Source organism: Salminus brasiliensis, chromosome 15 (assembly GCF_030463535.1).
Source record: "Salminus brasiliensis chromosome 15, fSalBra1.hap2, whole genome shotgun sequence".
Classification (NCBI taxonomy): Eukaryota; Metazoa; Chordata; class Actinopteri; order Characiformes; family Bryconidae; genus Salminus; species Salminus brasiliensis.
The window spans coordinates 1,576,077-1,593,885 of record NC_132892.1 but is presented as its reverse complement, the minus strand read 5'-3'; the positions used below and the strand labels follow the sequence as shown (position 1 = coordinate 1,593,885).

The following is a 17,809-nucleotide window of genomic DNA, read 5'->3' as shown; positions in this document are numbered from 1 at the left end:
ATCTTCAGGCCGGTCGAGGCAGTTGTCAGAGTCTGGTCTAGGACTCTTTCCCTTTTTCTTTCCCTCAAATCTGACAAGCTCTTAGTCACTTATCCTTTTGATTTTTGCTTCTGCGTGGTAGGCGGTTGCTACGCGACGCCGTTAAAATAAGCCTCTCTGTATGTGTCATCGCAGACGAGGGCTTTCCATTTTAGATGGCTGTGGTTTCTGCATTTCTTGGTATTTCATAACTGCGTTGCCTCTTTATAGGATGCTGCCTGTGGGCTGTTCTGTCTCCCTGCTGTTATGAAGTTATGAATCATGCTGAACTGTTCCTCTTTGCTTTTCCGGGGCCTAGAGGCAGGAGAAGAAGCCCGCAAACACCAGAGCCACAATCGACACCGGTGAACCCTGGCTCTCGATAGGCCTCTTAGGTTCAGTGTGCTGAAAATCGAAGGGCGGTGTGAAGTAAATACTCAGCTATTTTTAACGGCGAAGGCAAGGTGTGAATGCTTTGCTGTTCCCAAATCAGTACCAGTCAACCAGTAATTTTATTATTTTATTTATTTGTTTATTTTTTGGACTAAATTTTGATTGAATTTCCTTAAGGTGGCAAAAATCAAACTTACCCAACTGTAACTCAACTGTACGATCAACCAAGACATGTTTGGTAATTTAATTTCACGCTGGAGCTTCAAGGTTAATGAAGCTACTTGTTCAGTAATAGATGTTAACAGACTTGCTTAAGTAGTTTCAGACACTGTAAGACACATCTCGGCTTTCTGATGAGGCCGTCCTTAGCTTCACTGTTTTGGGATAATGTGGACGGCCTACAAGCTCCTAGACAATCCCTGTAGCCAGTCTTAGTGGCCAGCTAACTGTGTAAATACCCCCTGTCCTGTCATACTACCAGCAGTTTAGCCCCACCCACTCACACTGAAGTTACAAGGAGTGTTTCAGCCATGCCTTTTTTTTTAAATAAGACGCAGTGAAGGCCAGCCAATCAGAACAGAGCTTTTCAGCTTCACAGTTTTGGGATAATAAGGACAGCCTGTAAGCTTCTAGAGAGTCCCTGTAGTCCCACTTTCGAGATTCTCGGCCTGTATTTGCACGACAAACGCTGGAGTTTATTAGTCAGCAGCTTCTTTCAGGTTTCTGAGAAGAATGCTAAAACCCATACAGGTGGCCTTTTCGTCACTGCCACACCCAAACAGGCCAAATATCCAAGGCAGCACAATGCAGCTCTATTGATTTAGCCTCTTTTTACACTTTAAAGTGCCACATTGTGGGGTAGGAGGGACTAAATGGTACTCTGTACCATGTAATTTAGCACTGCAGCGATAAAAATTTGCTATGTTGTCCGGGCCTACCTGCAAAGGAAGTTCTCAGTTATATTATTATTTAGTAATTAATCCTAATGCAGAAACTCTTGAGAATTATTTGGTAAGCGTTTGGTTTAGCATGTCTAATGGTGTCCCACAGGGTTCAATGCTGGGATCTATGAAACTAATGTTAGTTAAGAAAGTGTGGGCTTGCACACAGGGTTTAAGAAGTTAACAACAGGATAGAGCAAAAGTGGAACCATCTTGGGGTCCAGAGGGACTGATTTTTAGAACCACCGAATGATGAACCCAATCTTTAAGCTTCAGTCACAGTAGAAATGTGCGGTTCTCCTCACCTTGAGCGAGGAAGGGTCGTAAAGTTGGTTACTCTTAACGAAGTAGCCAGCCATAAACACTAAAGTGTCTCAGCTCCCAGATAACTGTGTACATACCACCTGTCTCGTCATACCACCAGCAGTTTAGCCCCACCCACTCAAACTCAAGTTACAAGTTGCAAGAAAGGGCAGCCAATCAGAACAGAGTTCTGTTGTGAGGTGGGTCCTCCATAAGCATCAGCAAGCCTTGGGCTCCCATGACCCTACCTTGGAGCACTTTTGGACTCCACTAGACCTCTGAAGGTGTCCTGCTGTGGTATCTGGCACCAAGACTAAGGTTAGCAGCAGATCCTTCAAGTCCTGTAAGTTTTGAGGTGAGCTTTAGTGACTCTTGGGCGCCCATGAGCCTTTGGCCAGAGCACTTTTGGTAGGTACTGTCCACTGCATACCAGCAACTCCAAACAAGAGTTGCCTATTACAGTGTATTAGAAATTACTACACACCTCCGTTTGATTTAGGCCTGGAGTTAGCACCATGCTAATTGGTGTACATTAACCTCAAAGCACCAGTGCACACTATTGCTTCAGTTCTCCAAGTGACTTATCGTGGTGGTTCTGCTTAGGCCTACTTCAGGCAAAGGATTAGGAGTTTTTGTGAAACCTCGCTTCCCCCTGAGCTGTAAGCCTTAAGAGACTCGTGGTTTGGCCCTGTCCAGTTCTTGTACATTTATATAATGGTCATTTACGCTGTCCTTCGATTCATCTTTCCACTTGGAAATGCGTTTCCAATGGAAGGCGTTTCATCCTGCTGTCGTCTCCACTGTCCTCGAAGGCCCTCGCTGAGTGAACTCTAGCATTCGCGACGTGCCATTTTCCCCACTGGACTTTGGCATCCGCTCTGTGGTGGCGGGTTGAGGCTTAGAGCTGGTGGTGAGAGCGGAGGGGGCGGGGGGAATTTCCTTTTTCTCTCTCTCCAGAGCTCTGTGTGTTCCTTGTGTGTTCTGTCTCTTCAGAGTCTTCATCTGCTATTGGAGATAATAACACAAGCTGACCTTCTTAGATGTTCGCTTAACATTTACTTCTCAAGGCCCTAAATACTGCACAGTAGGGCTCGGCGATACAGTAAAAATACTATATCACAATATTTAAAGACTTTTTTGATGATTTGGTCAATTTTGAAGCGATTTTGCCTGAGAGAGCGACAACTGACCCTTGTTTGATTCCCTTCGGTAAAGTGATGCCTAACTGTATTATAATTTAGGCAGTTCACTCTTAAAAAGAAGGATACTACAAAGAGTTATTTGAGTTATTTCATTTAAGAATCATTTTTGGGTTTGAAGAACCTGGTTCAAGTTTAAAGTCAAAGTCTTTCTGGAACCAGTAGTGGGGTATCACTCTGGGGTATCACTCAATTACCTTTAATTAATTATTAAAGGAAATTATTTTTGTAACACCATTTATGTTTTGAAGAAAGATCTTTTTTTAAGCAAGTTCAGGAGAAGATGGCTGGTCAAAATATATATTTTTATGAACAATTTAAGAAGTTGAAAGATGATAAACAAGGTTAGGTTTGTGTTTCTACTAAAAAAAGGTGCTAGATATATATCTAGCACCTTGTTTTTATATAACCTATACACCTATACAACCTCAGAACTTATATATATTATTTCTAAGGTAGTTCTAAGGTTGTATAGCCTGCAGAAGCTACACGCCAACTTGGTCTTGCATGACGGTCTAACAGGTGCAAATGTAGGGATGACCACATGTTCCCGACTTGCGTTACTGTGGCTCTCTAGTTACCGTGTGAACTATGATGTTTACAAACTTTGTTGGCAGAGACTCCGTGACCTGTAGGGTCATCGCTAAGACAAAATGTCAGTCCTTACTACAGAAGAGCCACACCATTGGTCAATTATTAAAGTGTTGGTTTTCCAGGTTTTTGGGGTCCATTCCAAAAGCCAGACATCCGATCATGAAGTTAGATATCATGAAGGTCAAGCAGTTGTAAATCGCTGCTAACGCTACAGTATCAGCAGCATGCTAAATCACGCCTCATTTTAAATAGACCTTTTGTTGATTTGTTGACATAACAGAGATTAGGCCAAAATGACCTTGTTAGCAAATGTTATGAAGACCCGACTTGCCAAGAGCTAAACTCTGAGGTTGAGCCTCTTAACAAATGAGCTTGATAGCTGATAAATAATAGAGGCAGAACTAAGTGGGCATTGTATTTCAGATGCATCTTCAGAGGCTCTGCAGTGTTGAGTTTGGCCTAAATAGCGACATTACAACTGGTCCTAGGATCCACCCCTGAGGAACTCCCTCACGCCTCACTCATCACTCTTGTCTTTCTTTCAGTTGCACAATGAGGACGACCTCTCTGAATCGACCCCCGCCAGTGAGCCGTCCACCTCCGCCCAGGCCGCCGCTGCGGGAGCCACCTCTGCGCCAACCGATGCGGAGGCTCCACCCCCTCCTTACACCAGCGTGGCGTTAGGAGCCACAGCCGCCCCAGGTTTGTGCAGCTTGCAACAGCGAAGATGTTCCTCCCTTCAGGATTCCGGACAGATATTTATAGCCCTAATATCTTCATAACATCTGATCTGATCTGATCTGTTATCAGCTTCTCTCATGGCCCTCTATTTTTTATTTTAGCATATTTGCATATTTAACCTTAGGAATCTAGTAGAAGGTGTTCTTCTTGGACAGTAGATACAGTTACTCCAACAAAAACAGCATCAGCTCTTTTAATACCCTTAATTTTGAGCGGGTGTCCCAATACTTTTGTCCAAAGAGTGTATATTTCAGTGATGTTCAGTTTGAAACAACTCCATAAAATCTTAAATGCATGCCTACATCATTACATAATATGTGTAGTAGATACTGTTGCTGTCATGCAAAAACATCTATTCACATTGACTTCCATTGAAGGTTTGGAAGGTTCTTCCCTTCTCCTGTAAAGCTGCTAATTTGGAGATGCAATGAACATCAGATCTGTAGATCAGACCTCAGATCTTAATGACCTCCATCCTCAAACATGGCTCTCAGGGTTTGAATTAGGCAGCCGGTTTCCTCGAGTCATTTATATCAAATGGGATTTTTTTTTATTTATTTAATAGAAGGTCAACATTTCTCTGAGGACCTTCTGGCCTACATCGGGTACAGGTTCGGCTCTGCACAGAGCTAGAAGGTGGGGGATTGAAATATACGCTCAAATTTATCGGTATGGGATTTAGCAGATGTATAGAAATCTTTGTGCACATTCAGTCTTCATTCTACATAACTGTGGCTGAATGCAATCAAATCCTCACCGCAATGTTCCAACATCTAATGCTCAGCCCGTGCCCCAGAAGTGTGAGTAGGCTGTGAACTCCCTACTAAAGAAACCGTTGAGAAAAAAAAATCATGACCCCCCCCCCACACACACACACATGCCGTCGATCATGTTTTGGTATCTGAAGTGACATCTGAGTTAGCTTAGAACAGGAGATGCTAACGTTGCTAAAAAACAACGTTCGAATCTGTAAACTCGTCCAAATCCTCCTCGTTTATGTTTTGTCTTGAAATGGCAGTCAAAAAGCTACGCGTAGTTTAAAACCGGAGATGCTAGGCTAAAGCTGCTAACAAACACTGGGCTTAGACTGTCACCAGTCTCATTTTAAATGACCCGGGTTGATCCCTGACCCCAGATTCGGGCGAATCGCAGAGGCATGTTTGGAATTTGACCTGTGCTTCTTTGGTCTACAATGGGGATGTAGGCTTTGTAGGCTAATATTGCTAACAGACTCTGGACCAATGAGGTCTTGAGAACAGCATAGCACAGCATAGCACAGCATAGCACAGCATAGCATAGCATAGCATAGCATATGGATCTCTCTCTCCCGGCTCTGACCGGGCCTGTTCTGTGGAAGTGTACCGTGGGTTTGGTGTGTCTGGTAATGTTGTGGTGTCGATGTCCCCAAACAGAGCGCGCCTTTCCTGGGGACTTCCCCGTCCCGCCCCCCTACAGCGTGGCCACGTCGCTACCCACTTATGACGAAGTGGAGAAAGCTAAAGCTGCAGAGCTGGCAGCCTCCGCTGTGGATGTCATACCGCGGGTAGGACACACACACACACACACACACACTATGTATAGAAACCCACAGGCCAAACCAAGCCGAGCACTCAGCCTCAGGTACAGACAGCCTTTCAGCAGCGGTGTTTCTAAAAGTGGGAGGGTTTAAGAGCCGTGATCTGAAAAGAAAGCAGCTCTTTATTAAATCTGCTTCTTACGAGGATCTGCGGCTGTTCCTAACAGGGTTCTACTGTGAGAGAACCTACACTGAAACCGGACCATATTTTGGTTGTACTGTGAAATATGAAGCTTTGCCCCTACCAGCCCTTTACTACACTGTTTCATATAGTGGTGGGACGGTATCAAGCTATTATTACATCATGGTAATACCGTGTCGTGGTGATATCGTGCAGTGGGGTTTTAATATCACAATCTATTGCGGTAATACTGACTGTGGTGAGGTCATTGTGATGTTACAGTATTGTGATAATATCGTACCATGATAATATCGTACCATGGTAATATCGTATCAGGGTTGTCATACCGGGGGATTATTGTACCATAGTAATATTGTATAGTGGTAATATCGGATCGAGGGATAATATGGTACTATGGTAATATTGTACCAGGGTAATATCAGTCTGTGGTAATACCGGATCGGGGGATAATATCATACCATGATAATATCGTACCATGGTAATATCGTATCAGGGTTGTCATACCGGGGGATTATTGTACCATAGTAATATTGTATTGTGGTAATATCGGATCGAGGGATAATATTGTACCATGGTAATATCGAATCGGGGGATAATGTCGTACCGTGGTAATGTCGTACCGTGGTAATGTCGTACCGTGGTAATGTCGTACCGTGGTAATATCGGATCGGGGGATAATATCGTACCATGATAATATCGTACCATGGTAATATCGTATCAGGGTTGTCATACCGGGGGATTATTGTACCATAGTAATATTGTATTGTGGTAATATCGGATCGAGGGATAATATTGTACCATGGTAATATCGAATCGGGGGATAATGTCATACCATGATAATATTGTACCATGGTAATATCGAATCGGGGGATAATGTCGTACCGTGGTAATGTCGTACCGTGGTAATGTCGTACCGTGGTAATATCGTACCGTGGTAATATCGGATCGGGGGATAATATCGTACCATGATAATATCGTACCATGGTAATATCGTATCAGGGTTGTCATACCGGGGGATTATTGTACCATAGTAATATTGTATAGTGGTAATATCGGATCGGGGGATAATATGGTACTATGGTAATATTGTACCGGGGTAATATCAGTCTGTGGTAATACCGGATCGGGGTAATATTGGATCGAGGGATAATATCGTACCATGGTAATATCGTACCATGGTAATATCGTACCGTGGTAATATCGGATCAGGGGATAATATCATACCATGATAATATTGTACCGGGGTAATATCAGTCTGTGGTAATATCGGATCGAGGGATAATGTCGTACCGTGGTAATATCGGATCGGGGGGTAATATTGTACCGGGCTAATATCAGATCGGGGTAATACCGGATCGGGGGATAATATGGTACTATGGTAATATTGTACCGGGGTAATATCAGTCTGTGGTAATATCGGATCGAGGGATAATATCGTACCATGATAATATCGTACCGTGGTAATATTGGATCGGGGGATAATGTCGTACCGTGGTAATATCGGATCGGGGGGTAATATTGTACCGGGCTAATATCAGATCGGGGTAATACCGGATCGGGGGATAATATTGTATCATGGTAATACTGTACCATGGGATAATATCGGATCAGGGGATAATATCGTACCATGGTAATACTGTACTGGGGTAATATCGGATCGTGGGTAATATTGTACCAGGGTAATATTGTATCAGGGTAATAACATATCGGGTTAATACTGTACCATAGTAATATTGTATCAGGGTAATGGCATATCAGGGTAATGTCATATCACGGTAATATTGCATTGCGATAATCTCATACCATGGTAATATTGTACTGTGGTAAAATGGTATATATTTGTATTAGGGTATTATTGTACCGGGGTAATATCATATCAAGGTCATATTGCATTATTGATAATATCGAGGTAAAATTGTATTGGAATAATATCATATCAGGGTATTATCCGGGGTAATTTATTAAGAACAGGAGATGCTAACATTGCTAACATACAAAACAAACACAGGTCTTAGGCTGTCGCCAATCGCATATCCGTAAACACACGCCCAGATCTTCCTCATTTACTTATTTGATGTAAATCTACAAGTACTTTAACGCTGTAGGATATGCTAGGCTAAAGCTGCCAACAAGCACTGGACTTAGACTGTCACTGATATCATTGCAAACGATCATGATTAATTCCTGAACACAGATTTAGGCGAACAGCCAAGACATGTTTGGTATCTGACGTGTGTTTCTTTGCATTGGAGAAGCTTTGTAGGCTAATGTTGCTAACAAACGCTGGACTCAGACTGTCAAAAATTCAGCTATCAGACGTCACACCGCAACGTAGCGTGGGAAAATTGTAGCATGGGAATAAAAGCTAGTGGTAATATCGTATCGTGGTAATATCGTATCGTGGTAATATTGTGTCGTGGTAATATCGTATCGAGGTAATATGACGTGGTAATATTGTATCGTGGTAATATTGTATCGTGGTAATATCGTGCCGTGGTAATATCGTGCCGTGGTATTATCGTATCGTGGTATTATCGTATCGTGGTAATATCGTGTCGTGGTAATATCGTGTCGTGGTAATATCGTATCGAGGTAATATGACGTGGTAATATCGTATCGTGGTAATATCGTATCGAGGTAATATGACGTGGTAATATTGTATCGTGGTAATATTGTGTCGTGGTAATATCGTGTCGTGGTAATATCGTATCGTGGTAATATCGTGTCGTGGTAATATCGTGTCGTGGTAATATCGTGTCGTGGTAATATCGTATCGTGGTAATATCGTATCGAGGTAATATGACGTGGTAATATCGTGCCGTGGTATTATCGTGTCGTGGTATTATCGTGTCGTGGTAATATCGTATCGTGGTAATATCGTTTCGTGGTAATATCGTGTCGTGGTAAAACCGTATCGTGGTACGACTGTGTTCTGATACCCTGATAATAGCCTGTTGTGGTCATAGTGCATCATGGCTTTCAGCTATTCATGAACAGAGGCTTGAAAGAGCACCAGGCTGTTCCAGCACACGCCGCTCTGAACATCACCGCTGTGAAACTCCTGACCCGCCGCTTCAGCGCGAGGAGCGCTAGCAGTGAAGAAATAAAGGGCGGCCTGTGCGTCGGCAGTGTTATTTCCGCTGTGAAAACCAGGCCGTGGGAGGCATTAGCGGCGGCTCGCTAACGCTCAGTGGTCTGGGAGCCTTCGAGCTGCTCTGAAATTCATTTATCAGACGTTGCACAACCTGAGACTGGATTAAGCAGGTCCGGCCTGTGGCGGGCAGTGAGCGAGTCTGGACGCACAGAGCTTTTATGTAGATGTGAGGTTTACTAGGTACTGAACGGTGAACGCCCGAGCGGCTGTTCCAACAGAACAGGCGGTACCACGGTACCACGGTCCCTGAGAGAGAGGTTGTTAGAAGGGTGTGGTTTGGTCTACAGAGGTGCTGGGAAGTCACCATGGTTATGGTGGTCGTTCCATAATTCTGGTGTGTTGCTAGGGTCTTGCTAGGTGGTCGCTGTGGGTGCTTGCTTGCTAGGGTCTTGCTGTTCAGTTGCTATGATATTCCATATGGTTGGTAGGGCATTCCTATGCAGTTGTTAGGTTATTGTTCCAGAACTATGGTCTATTTGGTGGTTGCCAGGACAATAATAACTATGTTGTATTTAGTGGTTTGTTTGGGATTTGCCAGGCAGTTGTTAGGTGGTTGCAAGGTTGTTTCTGGTGGTTGCTAGGGTCTTGCTTGGTGGTTGTTGTTAGGTTGTTTCCAGGTCGCTTTGGTGTTTTAGATGTCTGGTCTCTTGCTAGAGTTCCTGTGCAGTTGCTATGGGATTCCATATGGTTGCTAGGGCTTTCCTGTGCGGTTGTTAGGTGGTTGTTCCATAATTTTTGTGTATTTGGTGGTCATTGTTAGTAGTTGTTAGGGTGTTGCTAGGTGATTTCTAGAATACTAAAAGGTGGTCTTGTAATGTTTTAGACGGTTGATTTGCAGGGTGTTGCTGTACAGTTGCTATGGTATTTTAGATGGTTGCTATGGCGTTTTTTAGTCAAGTTTTTAGGCAGTTGTTTGATTCCTGTTTCCTGTTTCATAACTGTGGTGTATTTGGTCGGTGTTGGGGTCATGGTAGGCGTTGGGTGTTGTTAGGTGGCTGCTGGGCGCTGATGGGGATGCTATGGTATGCCAGATGGTTGCTGGGGTATTCCTAGAATGCTGCTCTGCAGATGGAGGTCACAGCCTGACTCACTCGCGCTGCACCTGCAGCGGTTTCAGGAGATCCACATCACTTACCGAGAGCTTCAGCATTGATGTCAGACTTTCTTCTGGGCTTTGAAGTCAGACAGGAGCCACATCCTCGCGGTTACGAACCGCCATCAGTGCTGAGTGAGGAAATATAAGCTCCTTTCGAGGCTCTGGTATCGCTTTGTTTGTGCTGAAAACCTGAAGGTCACACGGCAGCAGCACTGAGGGGATTTCTCCCGAGGTCGTGCAGGTTCTTACTTTCAGGAGGCTGCTGTCGATGAATCCGATTTTCTTTTTTCTTTACGGTATTAACATAGTTTTCTTGTTTTTGAGTTTTTTTTTTCTGAATGACTATAAAGTAAATTACATTATCTAGTTATTAAAAAATATATTTATTTCTTTTATAATAAAAAATAATTAATTTCTAATTTAGTATAATAAATATGTAATTTTTAATACAATAACCTATAATAAATACAGTAAAATGTATTTATTTTAAACATATTGGGCCAAATTATATTTAAAAATTCAAATAAAAAGGAATTATCATTCAGTAGAATTAATTTATTTGAATATTTTGTCTGTTACAAATGTATATTTTAATATTTGATCATATAACATTTTGAGAATTCTATAGGGATAATAATGCATAATAATACAGGACACATTTTTAGTTACTATATTTGTAATATTTTTATTTTATGAAATTGTCTACTAAAAATGTCTAATAATTAAAGATTTAATATTTCTTTTTATATATGTTTAATTGTTTATATATATTAATACAAATGTATAAGAAATTAAAGTAGATAAGTATACAGCTAATAGTTTCTAATTATTATAATTATTAAGTCTGGAATTTTTTTTGATACATAAAATAAATGTAAATTAAACATAATATTTTTTAATATATAATATTACATTTATAATTTAGTGAAATCAATATTTTATTTCTATTATGTAGTAAATTAGAATTGTAGCAAAGTATTTATATTAGATATATGTGTGTGTGTGTGTGTGTGTGTGATGAAGATGCAGTGAGCTCAGCGGTGCTGTAGCTGAATCCACTCAGTTTCTCCTTATATAACTGCAGAGTGACGAGTTAAGACTCTCTGATCTTCCATCTTATCTGTTCTTATCTCTGTTCTCTCTACTGGTGACACACTTTCCCCAAATAATCACTCTCTCTCTCTCTCTCTCTCTCTCTGTCTCTCTCTGTCTGTCTCTCTCTCTGTCTCTCTCTCTCTCTCTCTGTCTCTCTCTCTCTCTCTCTCTCTCTCTCTCCGTCTCTCTCTGTCTCTCTCTCTCTCCCTCTCTCTCTGTGTCTCTCTCTCTCTCTGTCTCTTTCTCTCTCTCTCTCTCTCTCTCTCTGTCTCTCTCTCTCAATCTCTCTGTCTCTCTCTCTCTCTGTCTCTCTCTCTCTGTCTCTCTGTCTCTCTCTCCTCTTTCTCTCTCTCTCTCTGTCTCTCTGTCTCTCTCCCTCTCTCTCTCTATCTGTCTCTGTCTCTCTATCTCAATCTCTCTGTCTCTCTCTCTCTTTCTCTCTCTCTCTCTGTCTTCTCTGTCTCTCTCCCTCTCTCTCTCTATCTGTCTCTGTCTCTCTATCTCTCTCTCTCTCTCTATCTCTCTCTCCCTCTCTCTCTCTGTCTCTCTCTCTCTCTCTCTCTCTATCTCTCTCTCCCTCTCTCTCTCTGTCTCTCTCTCTCTCTCTCTCTCTCTCTCTCTCTCTGTCTCTCTCTCTCTCTGTCTCTCTCTCTCTCTCTCTCTCTCTCTCTGTCTCTCTCTCTCTCTCTCTCTCTCTCTCTCTCTCTGTCTCTCTCTCTCTCTCTCTCTGTCTGTAATCAGGAGGAGGATTTTCCTCCGCGGGACGACTTCAGCGATGCTGATCAGCTGAGGGTGGGAAATGACGGTATCTTCATGCTGGCCTTCTTCAGTGAGTTCATCTGTGTGTGTGTGTGTGTGTGTGTGTGTGTGGTGTGTGTGTGTGTGTTTATTATCTGACCTGTTTTAGCTGAAGAATGACAGCCTGCTCCCTCTGGTGGTGGGCCAGCGTTCCTGCGAGTTACTGTAAGATAAGAGATACTGTACTCCGAGCTCTACAGTTCTACAGAACTACGAGGCTAAAGGAGCTCACAAGCAAAGGAAGCTTATGGAAGCTTATACCCCACCAGTTAGCGCTGGTGCTACAAGGCTAATGCCTTGACTGGTGGTGTTTGGGACTGGGTAACGACCTGAGGTCAACATCTGTTCTTCTGTCTGACCCCAGTGGCCTTCCTGTTCAACTGGATCGGCTTCTGTCTGTCGTTCTGCCTGACCAATACCATCGCCGGCCGCTACGGGGCCATCTGCGGTTCGGACTCTCCCTCATCAAGTGGATCCTCATCGTGAGGGTACGTATATACACAGCCTGGAGGGCCTGGATCCTGTACGTGATGTTCTGCACCTGAATCTGGCTAAACAGGGCTTCTGACAATTAACCCACCTGTTCATAGCGCCCCCTAGCACTAGCAATGCTCCCGACACTGGGAGGGACAGGACTTAACGCCAGTCCCCAGCCAGCATCGCCAGTTGCGCTCTCTCAGATTCCGGCTGCTGCCGGTCATAGCGGCCACACGGGTGCTCGTTTTAGCCCTGTGTGCTAATTTTAGCATCAAGGGCTAGTTTTAGCTCTTAGCCTTCATGCAAATGCTACATTTATTATACACATGCTTCCTAATGTATTTGACTATATATATATATATATATTCTGACGTTCTTCTGTTTTTGGGTATTTCAGTTTTCGGAGTACTTCACCGGATACTTCAATGGACAGTACTGGCTCTGGTGGATATTCCTGGTTCTTGGTAAGTGTGTGGAACGCTAGTACGCTAAGCGCTAACTCTGTTATTATGAGTCTAACATCCTAAATGTTAACCCATAAAGAGGTAAGGATAAAAGGAGAGCATAAGGAGCATCACTGACCAGCATGTAGCTCATTTGATGGTTTAGCTGGTCAACCTGTCCAAGCTAGACCAGCCTGGATGACCAGCTTTCCAACCAGCTTAGACCATCTGAAACCAGCAACCAGCAGAAGCTAATTCCTAGAGTAGTTAGCATGATGTCAGCTCTGTAGAGCTAGCATGCTAATCACTGACTCTGGGTATTAATTAGTACAGAAACCGTCATTTTTCATATGTGTATTTAAAGCTGGTACGCTAAGCGCTAACTCCGTTCCGTGAATTTCTGGGTATTCACTTGTCAAACTGTTGGTTCATCTACTGGGAAGCATAAAGAGGAAGTGTGCAGAGCTAGCACGCTAGTCAGTAACTCTCTACTGGGTATTCACCCTAAGGCTAGCTCTTATATTTGGAAGCATAACAGTAACTCATTGTGCTAAGCGCATAGGGGAGAAGCTAGCTTTTTTTTTCTTCTGGAAGTTATTTGCGATGCTAACGCTCCAAATGTTAATTCAGTTCGTAATAAGTGTTTGTAGCTAAAGCTAATGCTAACGCTCTATGTGCTAAAACTCTTCATGTTTCCATTATCTTGTAATATCAGACCAGCTCTGATGTAGAGGATAGGTCGTAAGGCCGGGTTGGTAGATGCTAACTGTATTCTCGGTAATCCTTTAGCTAAAGCTAACGCTAATGCTAACGTGCTACATGTTAAAACTGTCCATGTGTCCATTATCATATCACACCCACTCTGGTTTTGAGTCCAGGTCCAGTCTAGACCTGAATCTGCTTTATGCTCTTTTCATGCAGCCCTCTGCTGCCCTCTGCTGGCTGCTTCGCGGTACAACCATTATGGAGACTGCTGGCCTTACCTAACAGTGGTCTTACCGTGGTCTTACCGTGGTCTTACCGTGGTCTTACCGTGGTCTTACACAGATAGATCAGTTCTACACACTCACAGGTGGTTCTGTATAGAACCGAGGCAGCTCAGAGAACCATTAATAATGTGATCCTCAGGTGGAACACTTTGTGGTGCCACTATTATTTAAAGAACTTTAAATGTATAGGGTAGTATATAGAACCCTAAATGTGTATGTGTGTGTGTGTGTGTGTGTGTGTGTGTGTGTGTGTCCACTCTGCAGGTCTGCTCCTGTTCTTCAGAGGCTTTGTGAACTACCTGAAAGTGCGGAACATGTCCGAGAGCATGGCAGCTACTCAGAGAACACGCTTCTTCTTCCTCTATTAGAGGTGAGCACTAAACACACACACACACACACACACACACACACACACACACACACAGATTTCCCAAAGTCAGCCTACTGCAGTATAGCTTTACCAATTCATCCCACAGCTGTTTACCTCCACCCTTCAGCTGCAGTTTAGCCCCGCCCCTTTAATCTACAGCAGTAATGCTTCACCAGTTCAGCCTATACCCGTTTAGCTCCGCCCACTTCAGCCTACCACAGTTTAACCCCGCCGGTTCAACCTACTGCAGTTTAGCTTCACCAATTCATCCCACAGCTGTTTACCTCCACCCTTCAGCTGCAGTTTAGCCCCGCCCCTTTACTCTACAGCAGTAATGCTTCACCCGTTCATATCTACTGCTGTTTAGCTCCGCCTACTTCAGTACCATGAGAATGCTTATTAGTATTCACTTAATTGTGCAGAGTGAATAAACACACAGCTGTCAGGTTTGAAAAATTATATAATAAAAATAAATTTTTAGTAAAATTATTATTATTATGGTAAAATGACATAAATATGATGAGTATATTAAAAAGATAATAATATATAATAATATAAGCCTATAGCCCTAACCAAGTTATATACTTGATATAGCAGTATTCTGTAATAAACGTGCTCACTAATCAGCACGCTCGCGCTCAGATCCTCTTATCCTCGCGCCGTGATTGCTTTGCAGACGCAGCTCTTGCGCAACATGCAGCATGTTTTATTGCAGTGGAGGATTTGGCTGTGGCTCCAGCAGAGGCCACCCACGTAAAGATCAGCGCCGGGTCACGTTTCACTCTGAGCGCCAAAACCCAGCAACTCCCCCCTCCAGCTTATCGATCACAGCCTGGTTAGAAAGGCCTGCTCAGACCTGAAGAGCTCAGAGTCAGGTTACTGATGAGGATGAGGATGATGATGATGATGATCAGGTCTGTAAATAGAAAGGTGAAGGAGTTAAAGGAAAATAAATAAGTCTGATTAGGCGAGGAGGAGGTGGGAGACCTGAGGGTGTTTAATTGTTAAGCTGATGAATCAGGATAGGCCGTGTGTTTATGGTGTAAATATGAGTTGGCTGGTTTTCCCAATTTTTTTACTCAGAATTTGACAGACCTGTTTTATCACACAGCTGTTCTTATCACTAATATATATATATATAGTTTTTGTTTAATTCAATTATTTATATATATATATATATATATATATATATATATATATATATATATATATATATATATATATATGGGGTGTTTTCTTTGTTTGCATTTTTTAATATATATAATTATTCTTTATTGTTATATATTTTTTAAGATATATATTTCTATTTATATATATTTTGTCACTGTCCAATGCAAAACATGTATTTCCAAAATGATGACTTTACAGGAGAATATATTGGATATAGTTTATTCCAAATAATTTAGAGCCTTTCTATTGGTCCATTTATCCAAAATTCTGCCCAATAAAATAAAAATCACTGCACTAGACGTTTTTAACAGCAGCTATTGTAATCTGGTACATCTGCATTTTGACCTATTTTGTTAAGTATTATATTTTTTATAAAATGTCTTTAAATATCGTAATATAATTTCTTCATGCCATATCACACACCCCTATGTTTTTCCAGTTTGATGTCAAGCTACCGTTGGGGTTTAACTACTAGCAGCTTACTAAAAAAAAAAAAAAAAAAAAAAAAAAAAAAGAAAAAAAGATTCGTCTCCGTCATTCCCACTCCGGGCCGGAGCGCTGCTGCTGCTACTGCACTATGGAGGTTTGGTGGTGGAGCTGCAGGAGGAGAACCTCTCTCCAGAACTGCTGCTGTGTAACACTGCAGAACCCATAGAGTCATATTAGTGTAAAATCCTGTAGTATTACTCTACCACCTCTGCCCACATGCTGCTACACCTTCAGATCGAGCTTCTGCAGCTCTCACACTGTCCAGAAATGCATGTGTACAGCTAGCTGTTCATGAGAGGACGCGTAAAGTGTGATTTGTGTTTACTGCAGTGGAGTAAAAGTGAATGTTACACTCCGCACCTGTAGGGGGAGCCCAGGAGCAGACATATCGACAGCTTTGTTTTATTTTTAATGATGTTTTTTGTCCGTTTCTGTTGTGTTGTGCGCTGAAGTGGCGGCTTGGGCGTTTAATAAATAAGTAATTAATTAATTATTTAATGAAATAAGTGTATATTTATCCCCACTGTTACTCTCACTCTCACCTCCCTCTCTCTCTCTCTTTTTCAGGGTCGCTTCCCCAAACATTCCTCTGTCATGTAAAAATTCCCTGATGATTTGCAACCCGTCAAGTGAACTGGACTAAATCCCACCCGGGGAAGAAGAAAGGAAAGGCGTAGAGAGAGACAACAGGACGAAAAAAAAAAAAAAAAAAGGAGAGGCTCTGCTCTGCCCCAAAAAATGAATTAATAAATAAATAATCATCCCCCTCTGATTAAAAAAAGTGAGGAGCAGTGGCGCCCCTTCGTCCGTTCATGAGTGTAGCTTCTCTAAGTTAACGTCCACACTTTGCACAGCATTTTGCTTCTTAACTAGTTCGGAAAAATAAGAAATGATGGGGGGGGGTGAATAAAATAAGAAGGACCTGTTTTAATGTCCCGTTCAAAAGAACCCGATTTAGTCTTAAAGTTTAGTCTTAAAAACCAAAACAACTAAAGAAAAAACAAAAACAAAACAAACAAAAAAACGCAACAGGAAGTCACCTGCAGCCAAGGCGTCCTATGCAAATGCTAATGTTTCTTTTTTTCGTCCCGAATCGGACGCTAACAGCTCATCTCGGATTTCAGGACCTTGGTGGCTTGTGTTGCATTGCAGTATTACGACACGCCGTTCCGTTTTTGACCCGTGATTGGACTCCGAAACGGCCGGTCGAGCGCTAACGTTAGATAGATCTCTCGTTTTTGCACATTAGCTGAGATTTTTCTCGTACTTCCTTCTGTGAGTCGTTTTCTCGGTCGGTGATTCGGTAACTTCTTTCTGAACTTTCTGAAGACTGGAAGTGCAATTCGCAAGTTTTCCGATTTCTGTTGTTTTCCTGTTTTTTGCACCTTTTCCGTTTCTACGTTTTCTGTCGTTCGTTTGTTCGTTTCATCTATTTTTTTTCTTCTAGGTATAATCGTCATCATCGATGAAATCGTGTGAATTTTGCTTAAGCTGTGAACTCGGATTTAGGTTAGGTTAGCTCTTATCTGCCTGAACTGCCACCCGCTTCTTCGTTGGATCACTCGATTGCGATCTTCAGCAATATCAGTGTTTTACTAAATTAACTTTTGGCTGCGATGAATTTAGCGAATAATTACAGAAGTAAATCCTGAGGAGAAGAAAAAAAAGGCAATGATTACAATTAAACGTACGTTAAATAAAAGAAAAAGGATGAACCTATTTTTTTCGGAGATGGTGATTTTTGGGTATTCTCTGGTTTTCCTCAGAGAGGAATGTCGTGCTATGTGATTAATTTTCTTGTCTTGCAAAATGCCAATAAAT

At 42.3% G+C, this 17,809-nt stretch overlaps 1 protein-coding gene across 1 annotated transcript in view; it reads left to right on the top strand.

The window, feature by feature from the left end:
• The window catches only part of ndfip2 (Nedd4 family interacting protein 2), a 21,761-nt gene extending 4,175 nt beyond the window's left edge, over positions 1-17,586 (top strand). Inside the window, 8 exon segments of the mRNA XM_072657192.1 lie at positions 3,994-4,150; positions 5,602-5,732; positions 11,994-12,081; positions 12,415-12,495; positions 12,498-12,538; positions 12,925-12,991; positions 14,224-14,329; positions 16,556-17,586. Coding sequence (XP_072513293.1) covers positions 3,994-4,150; positions 5,602-5,732; positions 11,994-12,081; positions 12,415-12,495; positions 12,498-12,538; positions 12,925-12,991; positions 14,224-14,327 — 669 coding nt within the window. The 3' untranslated portion in view covers positions 14,328-14,329; positions 16,556-17,586.
• The last annotated feature ends 223 nt before the right edge of the window (positions 17,587-17,809 follow it).